This window comes from Podarcis muralis, chromosome 1, assembly GCF_964188315.1.
Source record: "Podarcis muralis chromosome 1, rPodMur119.hap1.1, whole genome shotgun sequence".
Lineage (NCBI taxonomy): Eukaryota > Metazoa > Chordata > Lepidosauria > Squamata > Lacertidae > Podarcis > Podarcis muralis.
In genome coordinates, this window is record NC_135655.1 from 72,368,108 (window position 1) to 72,391,441 (window position 23,334).

Consider the following 23,334-nt stretch of genomic DNA (forward strand, 5'->3'; position numbering starts at 1 on the left):
GGCGCAAAACCACGGGTTAGGGGGCGCAAATTACTTGCCTTGCCCCGGGTGCTGACAACCCACGCTACGCCACTGCCCCAGTCATTACTCTTCCACCCTCCACTACCTGTTCCTGGTCTGGGCATGCATGCAGGTAATTCTGTATCTGTGCACATAGACATTTATTTCCCACAAAAAGTTGGCAAGAGCAAATATTTCAAGCTTCTTGGCTATCATGTTTCACAATGGGCAAAATGGAATCTTGTACTTTTGTGGGAGGGGGGCAACACCCATTTCCATTGTAATAATACAGAAGTCTTGCACAAGACTGATGTTGACCTATACTGAAATCCTGATCAAAGTGCCTTGCGCACGAACTCTATATTAATTTTTTCTAAGTCTCTATGTACTGCTTTTACAGCCTCTAAGCTAATCCTCCCTGTGTGCTGAGATATTGCACGAATAGGTCCTCTGAACTGGGGCAGCATCCACAACATGCCTTAAAAGCATGTTTAAAGCAAACGCCTTCCTGCAAAGAACCCCGGGACCTGTAACTTGCTTAGGGTCCTGGGGATTGTAGCTCATTGAGTAAACTACAGTTCACATGATTACTTGGGAGGTGAAGCTATGACTATTAAAATTGTATAAATGTGGTTTAACTGTATGGTGCAGATGCACCTTTAGGTACCAGGTGAAAATGTTCCTATTCATCCAGGCCTTTGGCTGATTAGCATCTGATACCCTTGTGTGTGTGTGTGTGGGGGGGAATTATTGGTTTGTTTTTGTTCTTCTTCTTATATACAGTGGTACCTCGCAAGGCGAATGCCTTGCAAGACGGAAAACTCGCAAGACGAAAGGGTTTTTTGTTTTTTTAGCTGTTTCGCAAGACGATTTTCCCTATGGGCTTGCTTCGCAAGACGGAAACGTCTTGCAAGTTTGTTTCCTTTTTCTTAACACCGTTAATATAGTTGCGACTTGACTTCGAGGAGCAACTCATAGAACGCGGTGTGGTAGCCTTTTTTGAGGTTTTTAAAGACTTTGGTGATTTTTGAAGCTTTTCCAAAACTTTCCTGACACCGTGCTTCGCAAGACGAAAAAAATCGCAAGACAACAAAACTCGCGGAACAAATTAATTTCGTCTTGCGAGGCACCACTGTATTTTGTGTTTTTTATATTGTATTTTTGTGAACCGTCCTGAGATCTAGATGTGAAGGGTGGTATACAAATTTAATTAATAATCAATAATAATAATAATACTAGTAATAATAATAATAATAATACTGGTGTGCCTTCAGCATATGGCATTTGGTGGGAATAGGCAGACTCATGCTGTTTGGGTTGCCAGAAGCACAATAGCTAAGTTGTGTGTTCACGTGAGGAGTAAATGGATGCATGGGCATGGCCAAGGGGGTGGGGCAGGGAGGGGCAGCGGGCCCCCCATCAATAAAAATACATAGCTAACTGAGGTTCTGCCACCACCCAACAAAAGACCTGCCCTCCCAACAAAAGGCCTGCCCACCCCCACCCCCACCCCCCGCAAAAAAATCCTGGCTAAGCCCATGAATGGAAGTAGGGATAATGTCGCTAGGTACTGCCCATCAAAATGTCACACCACCCTGCAAAAAATGTGATAATGAGCTTCAACAAACTAATAACTGTGGATGTGTAAAGGGTTATTACTTAGCTAATTTTCCAAAGTAAGAGAAAATCTGTATGAAATGTAAAAAAAAGAAGAAAAAGTAAAAGATGGCCTTCTGATGCTGACAGTGCAAAAAGCTTGTGTGCCTGAGCAGCACTGATTTCACAATAAACCTCCACCTGGAAGCACCCTCTGTTGTAACCAATGCCAGAAACTTAGAGATATCAATCACAACAGAGTTGCTGAAACCTAATGCCACAATGAAGGGACGCGGGTGGCGCTGTGGGTAAAAGCCTCAGCGCCTAGGGCTTGCCAATCGAAAGGTCAGCGGTTCGAATCCCTGCGCTCCCGTTGCTCGGTCCCAGCGCCTGCCAACCTAGCAGTTCGAAAGCACCCCTGGGTGCAAGTAGATAAATAGGAACCGCTTACTGGCGGGAAGGTAAAGGGCATTTCCGTGTGCTGCGCTGGCTCGCCAGATGCAGCTTTGTCTCCGGAAGTGTCTTCCGGAAGTGTCTCCGGACAGCGCTGGCCCCCGGCCTCTTAAGTGAGATGGGCGTACAACCCTAGAGTCTGTCAAGACTGGCCCGTACGGGCAGGGGTACCTTTACCTTTACTTTTTAATGCCACAATGAATCTGTGAGTCTTGAAGATGCCAGATATGAATTCATATCAGGACATGAATGCAAACAAAGCAGATAGCTATAGACACCTAGAACAATCTGGATACTACAGCTCAGCACAGGACCATAGCACATGTATGATTATGATTTATTGGAAGCAATTCTGAGTTCAATAGGACAAACTCTTCAGAAGGCATGCATAGGGTTACAGCTTTAATACAGCACTTGCTATGTGACATGTTGCACCATTCCTAAATGTATTCCCAGTACTGGGTCAGATGAAAGCATAAGAAGCAAACAATTAGTAGATTATGGAAATTGTCAGGGAAAATGTGCAATTGTAACGCCAACTTTCTGAAATTTAATTTGGGAGCGAGCTCCTCGATCTCAGAGGAGCGTGAGTAAACATGCTGAGTTGGGAAATGAAGATGGGGAGACAAAATATTATTCTCTCTCTGCCCCCAAGTTTATCCTAGGATTTAGTACGGATACGTACTAAACAGCATACAGATAGGCGCCGTTCCATCGTGACCCTCACTCGTGGATCAGACCTCAGTGACTGTTGCATTTTCCAAACTCGTAGATTGACTTTCCTTCCCCACAGCCTGTCACCTGCTTGTTCTGTTGCTGATTTTGTCATGGTACTCGCCAACTTTGGATAAATTTAGGACATACACTGCCGCTGAAGGGACGATGGGAGAAATTTGGAGCCAGTGAAAAAGAAAGTCGATTTTGCTGGGTATGTGTGTGTATGTGTGAGAGAGAGGGGGGGGGAGAGGCGGGTTTCACATAGGGACAGCCCCCTGCCCGGGGTCTGCTCACCAGCAAGTTATCTCTCCGGAGGAGGGGAGGGAACGCGCACGCTGAGGTGCCGCCCCCAGCTCCCTTCTCTCCGCGCATTCGCTCCAGCTATTGCGACGTCACTGCGTTCTAAAAAAGAACCGAGAAAACAATCTGCATTGAGAGAAATAGATACAGTCCGGGTCCTATTTAAAGGGGAAGCTCTGGGCACCCCGGAGTCAGATCCAGCTTCATAAACAAAGGCGAAGGAAGGATTGCGGGAGAAGCCTCCTCAGCAAATATGGTGTCGCCGGTGACAGTGGTGAGTTCCAACAGCCAGCTTTTTAGTAACTGCAAGGCGGGTGGGGAGAGCAAAGGGGGACCACACACACACACACACACACACACACACACAGCAAGTATAAAATCAAGTGTCAAGATTGCAATAATTGCTGCCTCGGGAAGCGAGCCCTGCAGATTCGCGGCTGACGACTTCACAATCGCTTCGGGGTTTTTATTTGGACAGGTAGCCGCTGCCAGAGAGCATCTGACCTACGCTGGGAATCCTGTCCCCATCATCTGTGCCGGCTCCTAGAGTGGTCCCCCGCCACCCCGTAGGACTTCCATCTCCTTGCCCTTTTTCTTTTTTACTCTCTCCTCCCGCCTCCCTCCGTTGCTGGTAGCAAAATGTGGCTGTGATGGCGGTGGAAGAAGGGGGGGGGGGTAGAGATTGGAAAGGGGGAAGAGAGACATCACGACCGGATCGGTCGTTGCTTTACATAGCAAGCGGTGTGGGGGCGTGGGGAAGAGGAGGAAACCCTGCCAAAAGTCAATAGGATGAAAACATTGGGCATGTGACTAGGAAGCGTGACTTTGTTGATTTCTCTCCTTGGGGCTTGCCGGCAAGGCACCGTTTGATTGATGGAGAAGATTGCGGGTGGGAGGGATTCCAGTTCACCTCCCCCTTTCTCTGGCGCTTTCCCCCCTCGCCGCCCCCCCCCCCCCGACTTGCTTTGCTCCGGAATTGCTGGAGGATGGCACCATGCTGCCAATCTGCCTGCCTGTGTGTGCTTGCATGGCCCATATATATGCGCGTGTGTAAGGCATGTGCCCTTCCCATTACGGATTTCTGATCCCCGGGTGGGTGCCCTCTGGGATCGAGGAACAACAGTGCAGAGAAATCAGCAAGCTTTATTTTTGCTTCTCCCCGCCCCCTGCCCACTCCGCAGCTAATAAACATCTTTGTCCGAATGCCATTTAGACTGCTGAAGATGTTTTGAAAATAAAATAAAAATAGGTAGATCTGTAGGTATATCTAAATCTTTCTCTCTCACTCACTCACTCTCTCTACATATATATATGTGTGTGTGTGTGTGTGTGTGTGTATATATATATATATATATATGTAGCAGAATTTTAATCTGGAATGAACGCAGCTATGACTGACTGATAGATAGGTTGCTGAAGCAGAGTGATGTAGTCAAAAGCATGCTAGAAGGACGCAGGAGACCTGGGTTCAAATCCATTGCTACCCATGATGCTTACTGGATTTCTAGTACACACAGCTGTTGTGAGGATAAAATAGAATAATCCTTTGCAGTGCTATTATTCTAGAAAAAAAGGTGCCAGAGCTCACCATGAACACCTCCCTTGTTCTCTTATAATGGCAATAGTGCCCACCATGGGTGTAGCCAAGGGGAGGCAGCTGCTCCCCTCGAATCAATAAAAATACATAGCAAACTGAGGTTCTGTCCCCCCCCCAAATCCTGGCTACGCCCATGGTACCCACCTGGAGCAGAGTTCCATTGAGTTCCAGCTGAAAAAAACCCTGATCCTATGTAGGAACATAGGAAGCATCAAGAGCAGTATTTCCTACACTGACCACCAGCATCTCTCCAAGGTGTTAGGCAAGAGCCTCTCCCAGCCTTATCTGGGACCTTCTGCATGCATCCACCTAGTTTGTCTGTCCTAACCGCAATACGGGACACAGGTGGCGCTGTGGGTTAAACCACAGAACCTAGGACTTGCCGATCAGAAGGTTGGCAGTTCGAATCCCTGTGACGGGGTGAGCTCCCGTTGCCCAGTCCCTGCTCCTGCCAACCTAGCAGTTCGAAAGCACATCAAAGTGCAAGTAGATAAATAGGTACCACTCCGGCGGGAAGGTAAACGGCATTTCCGTGTGCTGCTCTGGTTCGCCAGAAGTGGCTTAGTCATGCTGGCCACATGACCCGGAAGCTGTACGCCGGCTCCCTCGGCCAATAAAGCGAGATGAGCGCCACAATCCCAGAGTCGGCCACCACTGGACCTAATGGTCAGGGGTCCCTTTACCTTTACCTAACCGCAATACAACAGGCATTTCATTCCAAATGAAATTAAAACAGGTATTGTAGTGACTTCACTCATTGGGCACTTGAGGATGTGTGCTGTTGTGGTGAGAGCAGACTTTCCCAACCCTGGATCACCAGATGTTGTGGGACTACAACTCCCATCATCCATGACCAGCAGGGGAATGATGGAAATAGTAGTCCAACAACATCTGGGAGCACAAGGTTGAGAAAGGCTGAGCTAGAGTGTTGGGCCTTGGGAGACCAGGGTTCAATTCTCTGCTTAGCCACGAAGTTCACTGGCTTGATATTGGGCCAGTCACTGCCCTTCAGACCAGCCTACCTCACAGGGTTGCCCTGAGGATAAAATGAGAGCAGGAGAACCATGTACACTTCCTTGAGGTTCTTGGAGGAAAAGTGGGATAGGAATGAAATAAAATTGTGATTAATACCTTCTTCAAAGTCACGTGCCTCACTTTCTGATCTTGATGCTCTTTAATTCCAGATGAGTGGTTTGGAGGTCAGCAGGGAAATGTTCTCCGCGTGTGAAAGACTTTATTTTTATTACTTTATATATTCAAGGGCTGATCTTTGCCACAAAAGCAGGTTGTGGGACTGAGATCTGGTGAAGTTACTGCAGGGGGTTGCACAGGGATAATATTTATCTCTGCAAAGAAACAAAGTGTTACCTCTTTGTCCTTGGGTACTGGTAAGAAGATCGAAAGATAATGTTGTTTTCATGTTACCTTGATTAATTTAATTATAAGACTCAGTGATTATCATCTGCATTACTTTTATACCAGGAGGACAAAAGTGACAAATTTAAAATTTAGGAAGATTTTGAAAATTAGGAAAGTATTTTTACTGTTGGGATAGTGTAACATATAAGTAAACGTTTTAAGCACAATTTGGTGTTTCCTTCACTGGAGTATTTCAAGGAAAAGCTGAACAGGTGTTTGCCTTAATTATAAGGCTTGTTTTGTTCACTTCAGCAGCACATATACTAAAATTGGAACGATACAGAGAAGATAAGGCAATTTATTTATTTATTTATTTATTTATTTATTATGCCGCCCTTTGTCCAAATATCTCAGGGCAGCTCACAATATAAAAATACAAAATGAGAACACAAAATACATAATAAAACAAAAACTAACCAATGACCCCCCTCCCCCAAAACACATTTAATAGGCCACAAATATTAATCAGCCAAAGGCTTGGTTATAGAGAAACATTTTTGCCTGTTGCCTAAAGAGATGTAATGAAGGCACCAGGCGAGACTCTCTGGGGAGAGCATTTCACAAATGAGGAATGAGGAGCCGCTGCAGAAAAGGCCTATTCTCATGTTGCCACCCTCCAGACGCCTTGTGAAGGAGGAACACGAGGAAAGGCCTTAGATGATGATCACAAGGTCTGGGTCTGTTCATATGTAGAGGGGTAGTCCTAGTGGTATTGCAGTCCTTAAATGAACTTTTGTTGTTGTACAAACTGAAGCACATACATAGCTCCTACTTTAACGTCCCCCCCCCCCCCATTCAGCACTGCCAAAACCTGATATTATGAAAATCATGGGCCAGACTGCTGACTGGCCCCTTTAATTGGGTTTGTTTTAAAGGGAAAGATAAATAGACAGCACCCGTCCTGTATTATGAAACTGTATTATGAAATTGGGAACCCTAACCAGATCCTTCTGGTTAGTTTAATGCCCTCTATTCCGTCTGTGTATTGGAAGGAGATAATACTTTTTCTTTAACTGAATACACGGTGATGTTTTTTAATGTGGGAATGAAGTGAAATGCAGCCTATTTTACTGGTGAAGCTTCAGGCCAATATTTGGCCCTTGTGAGCCTGAAAAGCCTTTTCTGTGTCTTTACCTCATTGCCAATCTTCTTTTAGAACCAATAGAAGATTGTGCCAAAAAAAATACTGTCTGGTAAAGGAAAGGTACAGATTATCTCTATTTGACCTTTCACTTGCCTGAAGCAGCTTGAATTCTTTTTTCTCTTTTCCTCTGGACATGAAACACCTGGTTATAAAACATTCTATTCTGTGAACATGACTTATGTAGGCTGGAACTGGAGTTTTTTGCAGGTAGATTTTTGTGGCCGTCTTAGGTATCTATTCTTGTCCCTAATTTTTTCTTCTGTTAGATCTTTTGCTCCTTTTACTGACCAACTTTTAGACCACAAAGACATTTACTAGCTACAGAGCTGGCATCACTGAGCATAAAAGTATGACTTATTTTCGAATAAAGCATACAGAGGACCGCACTGCATATTTTCTGGTAAAACAGATTTGGCAACTGTAATGTCCAAAAGTCCTTGAAGGCTTATTTAATCGTTCATTTTTATTAGGTGTCTGAAAACTGTGCTCAGTACCCCAAATATCTCTAGGGACAGTAGATAGTTAAAATAACTTTTTAGAAAAGCCCTGCTGGAACAATCTAGCCAAACTAAGATACTTTGAAATGTAATGGGACTTACCTCTGGCACTTTGAAAAAAGATAAATATACCTTGTACCATTTTGTGAAGACTAGGGTTGCTTTGAGACTTTGAGTCTTGGGAGGCTATACTATTTTTATAGTATAAAAATACTCTTGATAGTGCTGTATCCTGCCATAGTTCTTTATATCTCAGACCTTGGGCTTTAGTGTGCTGGCACCTGCCCTTCCAATGAACACCAGGCAGGTACCTACACCATTGACATTTAGATACCTGCTTATAATAATAATAATAATAATTTATTATTTATACCCCGCCCATCTGGCTGGGTTTCCCCAGCCACTCTGGGCGGCTTCCAAAAGAATATTAAAATACTGTGATACATCAAACATTAAAAGCTTCCCTAAACAGGGCTGCCTTCAGATGTCTTCTAAAAGTCTGGTAGTTGTTGTTCTCTTTGACATCTGGTGGGAGGGCGTTCCACAGGGAGGGCGCCACTACCGAGAAGGCCCTCTGCCTGGTTTCCTGTAACTTGGCTTCTCGCAGTGAGGGAACCGCCAGAAGGCCCTCGGTGCTGGACCTCAGTGTCCGGGTAGAACGATGGAGGTGGAGACGCTCCTTCAGGTATACTGGACCGAGGCCGTTTAGGGCTTTAAAGGTCAGCACCAACACTTTGAATTGTGCTCGGAAACGTACTGGGAGCCAATGTAGGTCTTTCAAGACCGGTGTTATATGGTCTCGGCGGCCGTTCCCAGTCACCAGTCTGGCTGCTGCATTCTGGATTAGTTGTAGTTTCCGGGTCACCTTCAAAGGTAGCCCCACGTAGAGCGCATTGCAGTAGTCCAAGCGGGAGATAACCAGAGCATGCACCACTCTGGCGAGGCAGTCCGCGGGCAGATAGGGTCTCAGCCTACGTACCAGATGGAGCTGGTACACAGCTGCCCTGGACACGGATTTAACCTGTGCCTCCATGGACAGCTGTGAGTCCAAAATGACTCCCAGGCTGCGCACCTGGTCCTTCAGGGGCACGGTTACCCCATTCAGGACCAGGGAATCCTCCACACCTGCCCGCCTCCTGTCCCCCAGAAACAGTACTTCTGTCTTGTCAGGATTCAATCTCAATCTGTTTGCCGCCATCCATCCTCCAACCGCCTCCAGACACTCACACAGGACCGTCACCGCCTTCACTGGTTCTGATTTGAAAGAAAGGTAGAGCTGGGTATCATCTGCATACTGATGAACACCCAGCCCAAACCCCCTGATGATCTCTCCCAGCGGCTGCATGTAGATGTTGAAAAGCATAGGGGAGAGGACAGAACCCTGAGGCACCCCACAAGTGAGAGCCCAGGGGTCTGAACACTCATCCCCCACCACCACTTTCTGAACACGGCCCAGGAGGAAGGAGCGGAACCACTGTATGACAGTACCCCCAGCTCCCAGCCCCTCAAGACAGTCCAGAAGGATGTTATGGTCGATGGTATCAAATGCCGCTGAGAGATCCAGCAGAACTAGGAAACAGCTCTCACCTTTGTCCCTAGCCCGCCGGAGATCATCAACCAGTGCGACCAAGGCAGTTTCAGTCCTGTGATGAGGCCTGAATCCCGATTGGAAGGGATCCAAATGGTCCGCTTCTTCCAGGCGTGCCTGGAGTTGTTCAGCAACCACTCGCTCAATCACCTTGCCCAAGAATGGAAGATTTGAGACTGGGCGATAGTTGGCCATCGTGGCCGCATCTAAAGATGGTTTTTTAAGAAGCGGTTTAATAACCGCCTCTTTCAACGGGTCTGGGAAGGTTCCCTCACGGAGGGAAGCATTCACCACCCCACGAAGCCCATCGCCCAGCCCTTCCCGGCTAGCTTTTATAAGCCAGGATGGGCAAGGATCCAGGAGACAGGTGGTTGGTTTCACTCGTCCAAGCAGCCTGTCCACATCCTCGGAGGTAACAGATTGGAATTGATCCCACGCAATTTGACTAGACAGGACTCTAGCACTCTCCCGCCCTGGCCCTGCTCCCACGGTGGCGTCTACCTCTTCCCGAATCTGAGCGACTTTATCTGCAAAAAACTTTGCAAAATCATTGCAGGAGATCATGTGGCCCGTACTGGGCCCCGATGTAGCAGGTGGTTCCGCTAAATTGCGGACCACCTGAAAAAGTCTCCTGCTGCTGTTTTCTGCAGATGCAATAGAGGCGGCGAAGAAGGCCTTCTTCGCCGTCGCTACCGCCACTTGGTAGGCTCGACACTGAGCTCTAACCTGTGTCCGGTCAGCTTCAGAATGGGTCATCCGCCACCGGCGCTCTAGCCGTCTCAACGATTGTTTCATTGCCCTCAGATCCGTGGAAAACCACGGGGCTGTCCGGGCTCCATGCAATCGGAGAGGGCGCTTCGGAGCCAAACAGTCAATAGCCCTGGTTAACTCCACATTCCAGCAGGCCACCAGGGAATCAGCTGAAAGGCCATCAACATGGGATAAAGCATCCCCTACCACTCTCTGGAAGCCATTTGGATCCATTAAGTGGCGGGGGCGGACCATCCGAATCGGTCCCACCTCCCTGCAGAGGGGAAGGGTCGCGGAGAAGTCAAGTTGCACCAGGAAGTGGTCTGACCATGGCACTTCTTTTGTTTCGCTTTTATTTAGTGTCAGAACACCAACATCCATGGAGGTAAACACCAGGTCCAAGGCATGTCCGCGGCTATGGGTTGGGCCAAAGTTATTCAGGGACAGCCCCATGGAGGCCATGCTTTCCACGAAGTCCCGAGCGGCCCCTTGTAAGGTCGTGTCGGCATGGATATTAAAATCCCCTAGGACAACCAAACTAGGTGTCTCCAGGAGAACATCCGCCACGACCTGAAGCAGCTCGGGCAGGGAATCCTTGGTGCAGCGGGGAGGTCGGTACACCAAAAGGAATCCTGTACTGCCCCTATTGCCCAACTTCCAGAACATGCACTCAGAGAACTGGGTCTTCCTAACAGGACGCCTGGTGCAAACTAATGACTTCCTAAAAATCACTGCAACCCCCCCTCCCCGCCCACAAGGCCTGGGTTGCTGTGCGTAAGAGAAACCCGGTGGACAAGCAGCGGCAAGAACAGGCCCATCTGCTTCATCCAACCAAGTCTCTGTTACACAAGCCAGGTCAAATCCTCCATCCATGATCAAGTCATGGATGGCAGTGGTCTTATGAATCATTGACCTGGCATTGCACAGCAGCACCTTCAGGCTATGTGGGTATCCCTTGCTGATTCTAGTATCCGTCCGGACAGGACCAGACCCGGAGGCAGGGATAGTCCTCAGACAACAACTAAACCTGCCTCCTCTGTAATGACATGGTCTGGTCTTAGCGTAACTCCTCCTCCTACCCGTGATCACTGAGATCGGTTGTCCCAGTGCATCCCCCTCTGTGGAACATACCCCAGCCATTTTGTTGGCTGGGACCCACTCCTCGGCAGCCCTGACCCTTCCCCTTAAGAACAAAATAAGACCTTAAAACAATAAAAACAAAAACAAACAAACAAACAAAATTCAGAAAACAAAAAGCAATACAAATGAAAAACTATAAAAATTACAAATCCATTAAAATCAAACAAATTCCCAACTAAACATCCATCCCACCCCCATCCCCGTCCCCACATATACAAAAAAATAAAAGGAAAAGGAAAAGGAAAATTTTAAAACATTTTAAAAGGAACTCTGCGCCCCACTGGATCCCCCTGGGCCGCAGCAGCAGTGACAGCAACCGTCCCTGTGAGTCCTTCAGGCCCTGCCCTGGGCCAGATGGTGAGTGGCAGGAAGGAGCAGGGCCCTCAGACACTCACACAGGAGAGTCCTCCTGGGCAGCAGAACGCAGCAGTCCCTGTGAGTCCTTCAGGCCCCGCCCTGGGCCAGATGGTGAGTGGCAGGAAGGAGCAGGGCCCTCAGACACTCACACAGGAGAGTCCTCCTGGGCAGCAGAACGCAGCAGTCCCTGTGAGTCCTTCAGGCCCCGCCCTGGGCCAGATGGTGAGTGGCAGGAAGGAGCAGGGCCCTCAGACACTCACACAGGAGAGTCCTCCTGGGCAGCAGAACGCAGCAGTCCCTGTGAGTCCTTCAGGCCCCGCCCTGGGCCAGATGCTTAAAACTCACCTGTTAAGCCTGGTTTTCCCTGAGACATTGTGTTTCTTTTATGGATGTAATTTTCTTGTTGCGTTTATGTGTGAGTATCTGGAGGCGGTTGGAGGCTGGATGGCAGTTAACAGATTGAGGTTGAATCCTGACAAGACAGAAGTACTGTTTTTGGGGGACAGGGGGAGGGCAGGTGTGGAGGACTCCCTGGTCCTGAATTGGGGAACTGTGCCCCTGAAGGACCAGGTGCACAGCCTGGGAATCATTCTGGAGGTCAATTCTGTGTCCAGGGCAGCTGTCTACCACCTCCATCTAGTACGCAGGCTGAGACCCTACCTACCAGTCTGTCTCACCAGAGTGGTGCATGCTCTGGTTTTCTCCCACATGGACTACTGCAATGCACTCTACATTGGGGCTACCTTTGAAGGTGGCCCGGAAACTACAATTAATCCAGAATGTGGTAGCTAGACTGGTGACTGGGAGTGGCTTCTGAGACCATATAACACTGATCCTGAAAGACCAACATTGGCTCCCAATATGTTTCCGAGCACAGTTGGTGCTGACCTTTAAAGCCCTAAACAGCCTCGGTCCAGTATACCTGAAGGAGCGTCTCCACCCCCATTGTTCAGCCCAAACACTGAGGTCCAGCGCTGAGGGCCTTCTGGCGGTTCCCTCACTGCGAGAAGTGAGGCTACAGGGAACCAGGCAGAGGGCCTTCTTGGTAGTGGCACCTGCCCTGTGGAACGCCCTCCCACCAGATGACAAGGAAATAAACAACTATCTGACTTTTAGAAGACATCTGAAGGCAGCCCTGTTTAGGGAAGCTTTTAATGTTTGATGTTTTACTGTGTTTTCAATATTCTGTTGGGAGCAGCCCAGAGCAGCTGGGGAGGCCTGGCTAGACGGGTGGGGTATAAGTAATAAATGTTGATGATGCTGTTCATGATTTTTTCTATTAGTGTTGGGTGTATAGAAATGTTTGAAACCAGCTAAATAAATAAAACCCTGGCAATACCTTCCCCCTCTTACTATAGGTTTACTCAGGAGTAAGTTATGTTACAGCAAAGTTCCTGCTTATTTCTGCTGCTCTCCATGGTTGTCCTCACCCCCTTTCTTTCAAAGCAATTTCTTCTGCTGCAATAAGTTTCTGGCTGTTCACAATTTCACAACTGCACTCATAACACCCCCCACAAAAATTACAGAACAATCATAACTCCCAGCTGCAGAACAGAATGTAATGGAAGATCCAGCACCGGCTACAAAGTGTGTCCTGTACAGAGCAGGAATGCCAACATCATACTGGTGAACAGCAACAACTAATTTCAGGGGCAGATGTAGCTATATAAGAAATGGGAAAAGAGGGAGCTTTCAACTAAAGGGGCAGTGGCCCCCAAAAGCCATAATGCTTCTTTGCTAATCCACACTGCACTATACATTTATTTTTCAAGACAACAAAATATTCACAAGTTGAGTCCAGAAAAATTGCACATAGACACATTGGAAAGTACAGGAATACAAGAGTTTGTTATCAGGATTCTCCATACAAATGAAAGTAAACAGATTTTGTTCATTCTGAGGATCACAGAAACCTTTGTCTGATGGGTTCCTACATTGTAAGAGAAAGTTCAGAGATGTCCATGCCTTCCCACCTATTCTGCTGCACACTTAATGGAAACCTTTGATCTACTGCAGGAGTTTCAGAAAATGCCTGAGGAAGTAGTAAGCTTCAAGGTCCTTTGAGAAGAGTTAGCTTTATTTTATTTAAAATGAAGTGTGTGTGTGTGTGTGTTTGCTTGCACATTTGGAGTCTGTAGTTTCAGTTCTCCATGTTCTCTAATTCTCAGTAAGCTGACAGTTCCCTTCCTTCCCCAGCAGACGCTAGTGAGGGTTCCCTGTACAAGAAATGCTGCAGTCAGATCTTAGACTGATTCTTCTGGCTCAGAGTATCTCCTTTCATAAGAGGCTAGAGGAGCCAGTCAGAGCATTCAGCAGCACTGCAGGGTTTGGAGCCTAAATCACCATGCTTGTTATTTATACAATTGATGTGAATGTGAATGTACCTTTATAGTATTTTTTAAAACAACAACAACATGAAAGGCTATTATTATCGTAGACTGTGCAGTTTATGACTAGCAGTGCATTTGAAATGCCCAATTCTGCTATTAGAAGAATTGCATTTTGTAAAAATAAGATGTTTATGCATATTTATGTCATTTCCTTTATTTATCCTTTAATAACATATGCTTTAATTCTTCTAATAATGCAGGAAAGCTAAACACTTTAAATTTCCACTAATTTCAACGGGGGGGGATTTTTCCAGAAGCAATTCTATTCATAGAATCATAGAGTTGTAGAATTGGAAGGGATCCCAAGGGTCATCTAGTCCAGCCCCCTGCAATGCATGAATCTCAGCTAAAGCATCCATGACAGATGGCCATCCAACCTCTGCTTAAACCCCCCCCCCCCCAGGAATCAGTCTACCACCTTCCAAGGGAGTCTGTTCTACTGACAAACAGCTCTTACCAACAGAAAGTTCTTCCTCATGTTGAGTTGGAACCTCCTTTAACTAGAATCCACTGGTTCTGGTTTTCCCCTCTGGAGCAAGAGAAAACAAGCTTGCTCCCTCTTCCATGTGACAAACCTTTAGCTGTTTGAAGATGGCTATAATATCTCCTCACAGTCTTCTAAACATATCCAACTCCCTGAACTGTTTTTCGTAAGGCGCAGTTTCCAGACCCATTATCATATTGATCACTCTCCTTTGCGCATGTTCTAGCTTGTCAATCTCCATCTTAAATTGTGGCACCCAGAACACAGGAGTCCAGGCAGAATAGAGCGGTACTATTTCTTCACTTGATCTGGACAATAGACTTCTGTTGATGCAGCCTAGAGTAGCATTAGATTTTTTGTGTTGCTTCATCACACCGTTGACTCATTTTAAGCTTGTGGTCTACTAAGACCCCTAGGTCCTTTTTGCATGTACCTTGGAAGCAGAATGGAATCCGTTGCCTCTTGTACAGTTTTTGCCCATATACTCTCAAATCTGCCTTCCATGCTCTGGGTCATAGATCTCTTCACAAGTGTACACATTCTTTACATATAATGCTATTCCTCTTCTCTCCCTGTTTGGTCTATTCCTTTTGAGCAGGTTGTATACTCCTCAATTTCTACATTCCAGTCATGAGACTCATCCCACTCATCCTACATACCTACTTGGGAATAAGTCCCACTGGACTCAATACTTCTGAGTCAGCATGCGTTGGATTGCACTGTTAAGCATGTGGTTTGTTGCAATAGCAGTTACAAGTAGGATTAGATTAGCATGGAGTCTAATTACTTCTGTGCTATACTCAGACAAAATTGAAGGATATGTGGATCATTGCTCCCTGGCATTAATAACTAAAGATACATCCTGCAGTGTAACATATATATTCTTTCTAACTGTTTATAGCTGGGATGGAGAACCCAAGGCACTCTGAATGTTGTTGACCTGCAGCCCCCATCATCCCTCACCAGTGACTATGTCAGCTGGGATGGATAGAAGTTGGGAGTCGGACAACACCTGGAAGACCACAGGTTCCCCGTCCCTGCTCTCATTAGCTCTCATTTATGCTACAAAAATCTCCAGGCTATTTCTGGCAAGTGTGCAAGTTAAAGCGCAAACAGATACTGTAATTTGTCTCCATAACTTTCCTTTCCGGGTGGGCGGGGGGGGGGGATTTGGGTTTGTTTTTCTGCAAGCAAACCATGAAGAGTAACCAAGCCCTGTTCTTGACTTACTGCTCATGATTTGTTGGGGGAAAGAAATCATGAGCTGGGTTCAGATATCACACGGTGCCAGACCACTGCATTGGGTTGGACTAGATGCCCCTTTGGGGACCCTCCATCTCCACAATTCTTTGATTCTGTGTTTCCCAGCAGTGCTTCAGCATCGAGGCAGGAGCAAAGCACCCTCAATTTCAGAATGCACCAGAATACTGCAAATTCACATTTAACCACAGTTATGGTAATTTGACCAAAGGTTTAATGTGATGTGCAAATGAGGCCACTGAGTGACAAACAGAAGCTGAAATGTGAAAGGAGTTCTGGTGTCATAGCACCCTGCAAGTATCAGGCATTGATTACTACCCAGAGATTTCAAAACCATCAACTAGCCTTTATTGGTGTTGACACTAAATCCATATCTGTTTTTGGTGCATTATGCTGCTTGCTTTTTAGATGATTTCCGTTCAGTGAAAAAGATGGAAGGAAAGTAGATTTCCTTTGAGAGAGGGTTTCAGAAATTCCTTGGGACACAGATTGGGAACAAAGCTGCCCAAAGGCCCCTCTGCTAGAAAGCAGAAAGCAAGGCATCACCACTCAAAGGACACTGGAGAACATCTTTTTAGTGAATAGTTGATGCTTAATTCTATCCTTTCTCAGTAGGCACTGCCTTAAGGTTTCATCACCAGCTGAGTGGCACTGAAAAGGGATTACCCTGCCGGCCTAACCACTTTGTGAAAGGAACTTTTGCTGAAAACAACTGTCCCTTCATATTGTCCTGCTGCTAATTCAGGGGACATGGCTTTAGCTGATTGTAACTAGGGCAGATTTGTTTTTTTGCTTGCAAAAATACATGAGAACAACGAGAGTATCAGTGCTGCACTGCTTCTGCTGCAGTAGGGCAACAGTGTGTTGACACCAAAGAGCTGGCATTCCTACCTGTTATTCCATGGCTAAAGGTGGTGGAATAGTTGGCACACAGGAATGGCTAGTTGGCCTGAGAAAGGAGGTGTGATCTTGTTTAGGTCATCTTAAGATGCTTATCTCCCTGTTACAAAGCACACTGCTTCTCCCATGGTTCTTAGTTTAACTTAAGAGGGGGAAAATACTCTGAAGAATATGGGAACATGTACGTGATGTCCCTAAGTAAAGGGAGTTGAGTGAGAACATAGGCCATTCATCAAGGCCAAAAATGTTGGTTTTTTACTCCCAGCTACTCCAACCCACAGCAGCTCTTGGTGGTTTCAGGCAGAGATCTTCCCCAGCCTTATTTTATTTAATTTATTCTATTTCCTTTACATTCCACCTTCTCCAAGGAGTTCAAGGTGATGGCATACATGGTTCTCTTCCTCCCCCATTTCATCCTCACAACAAACCTGAGAGGTAGGTTAGGCAGTAGCTGGCTTAAGGTCATCCAGTAAGTTTCATGACTGAGGGGGGATTTGAACCCTGGTCTCCCGCGTCCTAGTCTGACACACTAACCACTACACCACACTGGCTCCTGCTATCTGAGCCTCTTCACCTGGAGCACCCAAGGTTGTGGAGCCCGGAATCTTGCACATATAAAACGTGCTGATCTAGGGGGAGACAGCTATGGCATTTGTACCTTCCCTGCCTCGGCAGAACTAATGGCAGCTTCATGCTATTGCTAAGGCTGTTTACACACTAAATCATTAAAGCACATTCAAGTGCACATTCTTCCCCTCAGAGAATTCTGGGTAATGTAGTTTACCCCTCACAGAGTTACAACTCCCAGTGATCCTTAACAACTGGGCCGGCCCACCCATGAGGCAAGCTGAGGCATTGGATGGCAGGACCCACAGGGCAGATCCTGATGCATATATTTATCCCCCACCCCTTATTCCTGGTGATCTTCACTCCTTCCCTGAGAGGAATGGGAGTGCCATTTTGTGGTTTGCCTCAGGTGCCAAAATGTCTTGGGCCAGCCCTGGTTAACAAACAGCAGTGCCCTGAATTCTTGGGGAGAGAATGCACTTCAAATGTGTGTTATAGTGCGCACATAGCCTTAGGCTGGGGAAGGGGACAAGGGAAATCAAGGTTAAACTTCCTCTCTGAAATATACTCAGAGTTGCAAAGTGATTTCATGCTCTTTATTCAGCTCATAGTGGTGAGGAGGAATGAATGAATGTCCCCTCAGAGTATCTGCTTTATATACATTATTTACACAATGGGCTGCACATGATTGGCTAATTCCGGAATTCTACTGTAAGCCAATCAGGTTGTGGATTCACTTCTATCTGGAGCATGATTGGGTGGTTCCTGCCAACCAATCATACTGCTGCATCCTGAATCCTATTGTTCTAGGACCAATCAGACTGCTGCCTTTTGGATCCTATTGTTCTAGGACCAATCAGACTGCTGCAGTTTGGATCCTATTCAACTCAGTACATAACACCCCTCCCCTCTAAGTTCCAGTCCTGCCCGGGAGGTCGCATTCATAGTCCTCAAGGTATGCCGGCGGCCTACGTGTGCGTTGCGGCCTGGGGTGTTCCCTGGTCCGGGGTTCAGGTTCTGGCTCGTGTTCCAAGGATGCTGGCTGTGATGGGGCTGTTTGGTCTGGCGCAACCGGCTCGTTCAGTCGTGGTTCTGGCTCCGGTGTCCTTTCGGCCTCACGGGTCCTCTCTGTATTTACTGATTCTGCCTCTCCTACTTGCCCCTGCTGCTCTATGGGCCTCACTGCCCCCCTGTTCCCTTGGGACTCCTCTGACCTGTCCTCCTCCTCCTGGTTTTCTCCCGGGAATCGTCGCCGTATCTGGTCGCAGTGGCGGCGCCAGCATTGCCCCCCATCTGTTAGCACCTCGTACGACACAGGGCCAGTGACCCTGGTGACTGTGGCGGGTACCCATGCAGGGCCTGCCCCAAAATTCTTTGCGTACACTGGGTCCTGGGCCTCGAAGGTCCGGGGGTTCCTGCCTTCCCCCACCACTACCTCATCCTGAGCTCTATCGGGGTGAAGGCGGTCCAATCTGATTGCAAGGCGCCGACCCATTAGTAGTTCAGCGGGGCTCCGGCCAGTCGTTGAGCTGGGGGTGCTGTGCTGTGCTAGAAGGAATGTGGCAAGGCGGTACTCCCAATCCCCTTGCGTCATGCGGCGAAGGGTGTCCTTGGTGGTCCGCACCATGCGTTCTGCTTGGCCATTGGTGGCAGGGTGGAATGGCGCCGAACGGATGTGGCGGATGGCGTTCTGCGCTGTAAAGGTTTGGAATTCTCCTGACGTAAATGCAGTCCCGTTGTCTGAGACGAGAGTGTCAGGGAGCCCGTGGGTTGCAAACAGCCTGCGTAGTACCCGGATGGCTGCGGACGTAGAAGTGGACGGTACCAGTGCGACTTCCAGCCATTTGGTGTAGGAGTCCACCACTATGAAGAATGTTTTCCCCTGAAAGGGGCCAGCGAAGTCCATATGCAGGCGTGACCATGGTGCTCGGGCGGACTCCCAGGACTGGACTGGGGCCCTTGGGGGATCTGGGCGGGATTCTTGGCAGGCCTGGCAGTGTTTGACCCAGGCCTCTATCTCTCCGTCGATCCCCGGCCACCACACATAACTCCTGGCAAGGGCCTTCATTCTTACTACCCCTGGGTGTGTCTCGTGTAGGGCTGTGAGGACCCTTTTGCGGAGGGGCTGGGGAACAACGACCCTGCTTCCCCATAACAGGCACCCCTTGTGGGCCGACAGTTCATGCTTGCGGGTTGTGTAGCCAGCGAATTCTGGCCCGGGGCTGCTGCTGGGCCATCCCCTCCACACCCAGTCCAGGACCCGGGAGATGACCCTATCTTTCTTGGAATGGTCTGCAACTTCTTGTGCCTGAATGGGGCGGTCGGGAAGCAGCTCCAGGCTCATAACCTCTTGTGCAGGTGCTGGGTCGGGGCCTGTTTCCGGTAGTGGTAGCCTGCTGAGGGCGTCCGCATGGCCCATCGCCTTCCCCGGACGGTGAATCAGTGCATACTGGTAGCTGGCAAGGAAAATTGACCACCTGAGGACGCGAGGAGACAGCACTTGGGGGGTCTGCTTTAGTTTGGGACCCCCAGTAGGACACAGTTTCCTTAAGGTCCTTGCCGAGATTATGGATAGAGTTGAACCCGTGTCAAGCTCCATGCGGCATGGGGCCCCCTCTATCTGTACCTCTACATAAATTTTCTCTACGTTGGGGTGGGGCAACTGGTATACCTGGAAGTCCGTGAGCTCCGTCGAGTTGCCTTGGTGCGTTGGGCCCCGGGACCTGGGGCTCTTGGATTGGTCATCTGATGCCTGGCGTCGGGTGGGCCGAGCCCGACACACCCGGGCGATGTGTCCCAACTTTCTGCACTGCCTGCACTCCGCGTTGCGGAAACGGCAGGTCCTCCTCTCGTGACTTTCTCCACAGCTTGCGCAGTTCCCTCCTTCTCGTCGAGGCAGCTGTGGTATGTGGGCTGCTTGAGTGCGCTGCTGTACTCGGTGCACCTCCTCCCTGTTGGATCCTGAGTCGTTGGTGAGGTCTTCATGGTGGACCCTCGGTTGGGATGGCTGGCTCGGCCGTGCCTCTTGCGTCGACCTTTCGGCAGCTTCCGTTGCCAGGGCCTCCTCCAGAGCGACCTGGAACGTTAGGTTCTTCTTAGCGTAGAGGCGTCGTTGCAGCTTCTCATCCTTCAGGCCACCGACGAGGCGGTCACGAAGCATGTTCTCCAGCTCTGAGAAGTTGCAGAACCGGGCAGCTTGGCGGAGAGAGGTCACAAACCCAGTTATGGTTTCCCCAGGGGCTTGCCGCTTTGCGTAGAAGGCATTTCGACGAGCCACCACTGAGGGCTGTGGCGAAAAGTGCCCCTTCAGCTGTTCCATTATTGTTTTGTATGGAACAGTAGCAACGTCTTCAGGTGCAAGGAGAGCCCGGGCAATTTCAAACGTCTCCTCTCCGCAGACGCTGAAGAATATTGCCCTCTTCTTGGCGTCTTCTTCATCGGTGACCCCTTTGGCTTCTAGGAGGAAGGTGAAACGGGAGGCGTACGCTTCCCAGTCTCCAGATGCTGGGTTGAACGGCGAGAAGCTGCTGTCGGTTGCCATTCTGAGTTCCTTGTGTCCCGGAGCTGAAGCCTGGATACACGGTGCGAGGCAGCGGTGCGGCAGGTGGCGGTGCTGCGGTGCTGTGTGTGGCAGTCAGCTCAGCGGGATCCCACCTTCGTCGCCAGTGAAATATACTCAGAGTTGCAAAGTGATTTCATGCTCTTTATTCAGCTCATAGTGGTGAGGAGGAATGAATGAATGTCCCCTCAGAGTATCTGCTTTATATACATTATTTACACAATGGGCTGCACATGATTGGCTAATTCCGGAATTCTACTGTAAGCCAATCAGGTTGTGGATTCACTTCTATCTGGAGCATGATTGGGTGGTTCCTGCCAACCAATCATACTGCTGCATCCTGAATCCTATTGTTCTAGGACCAATCAGACTGCTGCCTTTTGGATCCTATTGTTCTAGGACCAATCAGACTGCTGCAGTTTGGATCCTATTCAACTCAGTACATAACACTCTCCCAGAGAGTGCTACTTTGCTGATCCTCAAAGCAGCCACATGGGTTTGCAATTTAGTAAGAAAACAAACAAAGCAAGCTCACAGGAAATCTTAATCATGGCTCTTCTGTGTCACACCTAATTTGGCCCTGCAAAACTGCTTAAGCGCAGATGAGCCATCATTGCCCTTGTCAGAATCACAGAACTTTGTTTTTCTTCCTGGAATTGACCAAAGTAGAAAGTATGTTATAAGTTAATTGACACAAGAGATATTTGTGATACAGGTCAACCATAGTCTTGGAACCCTATAACATCTTAAGGGTTCTTGGAGTCATTCAGGTTTTGCATGCCAACTGCGTATCCTGTGCAACTGTATATTAGAGCCCCAGCACTTTTGGTGTTATTTTAATTTTAAAGGAAAACAACTTTGAGAGGAGATAATTTGGAGTAGTTGAGCAGCTGGGTTCTAAGTGATCTCAAACACATGCTTATAATATTAGAAGATCATTCAATGTGTGACTTCAGGTTTAATTCTGATATATAATTCTTATATCTCACTGATAGTATATAAACACTACTTGAAAAGCTCACTTTAAATAACCTCTCTAACAGAATAAGTAACAATCAGTAAGCCAACTAACCAAGAGGGTGGTGGAGGAGGACTTGCTTAGTAACCAGGCAGAGTGACATGATGTTCCTTGAGCTAGCACATGCTCTGGTTGGCTGTGTAGTTCTGAGGAAGTTTTTCCTCTGTATACTTGGTTGTATGTCTCCCTACTATGTACAAGGCTTAAAGTAAGAAAAACAAAAGCTTTGTTTATCTCCCCCCCATGATACAATGGAACCTCATGTTGCGTACCATCCCCCTTGTGAACGCTGTGGGTTACGAGCTCCGCTAACCCGGAAGTAGGTGCTCCCGGTTGCGACCTTTGCCCCGGGATGCGAGTGGCAGTCGCGTGCCGGCAGCAGCGGGAGGTGCCATTAGCAAAAGTGCACCTCATTTTACGAGCGGTTTTGGGTTGAGAACGGACCTCCGGAACAAATTAAGGTCGTAACCGGAGGTACCACTATATACCATTTTGTTCTGTTTCCAGGGGCGCCGACTTATAAAAAATATTGGGGGGGCCCATACCGGGGTCCTGCCCCGGGAAGTTTTCTAAGTTCCAATGTCAGCGGCGCCCGGCAGAGCAGCCCTCTCGGCCACGGCAGCCTGGCTCTCCCAGCCCCCGGGGGCCGCCCTCCTCCCTCGTGCACCCGCAGCGTTCCCGCCCGGGGAGGCGGCGCCCCCAAGGACTCAGGTTCGGTTGTACCTGAGAAGCCGAGCACCTTGGCTCCCAAACAAATCGGCTTCTGAACAATCGAAACCCGGAAGTGAGTGTTCTGGTTTTCAAATGATTTTTGGAGGGCGAACATCCGGTGCGGCTTCCGATTGGCTGCAGGGGGCTCCTCTGGCAGAAGCCGCACTCTGGTTTTCAAATGGTTCCAGGAGTCCAATGGACTCCCGGAACGCATTCTGTTCGAGAACCAAGGTACAGTGGACGCTCGGGTTGCGAACGTGATCCATGTGGGAGGCACGTTCGCAACCTGCAGTGTTCGCAACTCACATTGCTGCGTCTGCGCACACACAGGTTGTGATTTAGCGCTTCTGCTCATGCACAAGTGCCGAAACCTGGAAGTAACCCATTCCGGTACTTCTGGGTTTCAGTGCATCCATAACCTGAAAATGCTTAAGCTGAAGCATCTGTAACCCGAGGTATGACTGTATGTACCAGTCCTAAGGAACTGGCCAAGTAAGGCAATCAGCATCTGCAGGTCCCTTGACAGACAGGAGAGAAGCCACACTCTTGGATTTCTGTTGGTAGATGCCTCTTCCTGAGATGCTTGTATTATGCTAATCATAGAATCATAGAGACAGAAGGGACCCCAAGGTCATCTAGTCCAGCCCCCTGCAATGCAGGAATCTTAGCTCAAGCATCCCTGACAGATGGCCACCTAGCCTCTCCCAGGGAGCAGAGACCGTCTGAACAGCTCTTATTGTCAGAAAGCTCTTCCTGATGTTGAGCCGGAAAAGTCTTTCAAAGCTGCTGCACACCTTTGTTTGGGGTCCTCCCCTCCTTGCAAATGTCAGTGGGAAGGAGGGCTCTGTTTCAACAGAAAAATAAAGATTCCCCCTTTCTTCCAGCTT

The 23,334-nt window shown here is 48.3% G+C and overlaps 1 protein-coding gene across 2 annotated transcripts in view; it reads left to right on the forward strand.

Moving 5' to 3' along the window:
• The first annotated feature begins 3,113 nt into the window (after nt 1-3,113).
• Nucleotides 3,114-23,334, forward strand: part of TMEM86A (transmembrane protein 86A) — a 52,399-nt gene continuing 32,178 nt past the window's right edge. For both annotated transcript variants that reach the window (XR_003707179.2, XM_028733118.2), the window contains exon 1: nt 3,114-3,340. Coding sequence is in view for 1 of the 2 variants with exons in the window: in XM_028733118.2 (XP_028588951.2) it covers nt 3,320-3,340 (21 nt within the window). In the remaining variant the exon portion in view is untranslated. The remainder of the gene's footprint in view (nt 3,341-23,334) is intronic.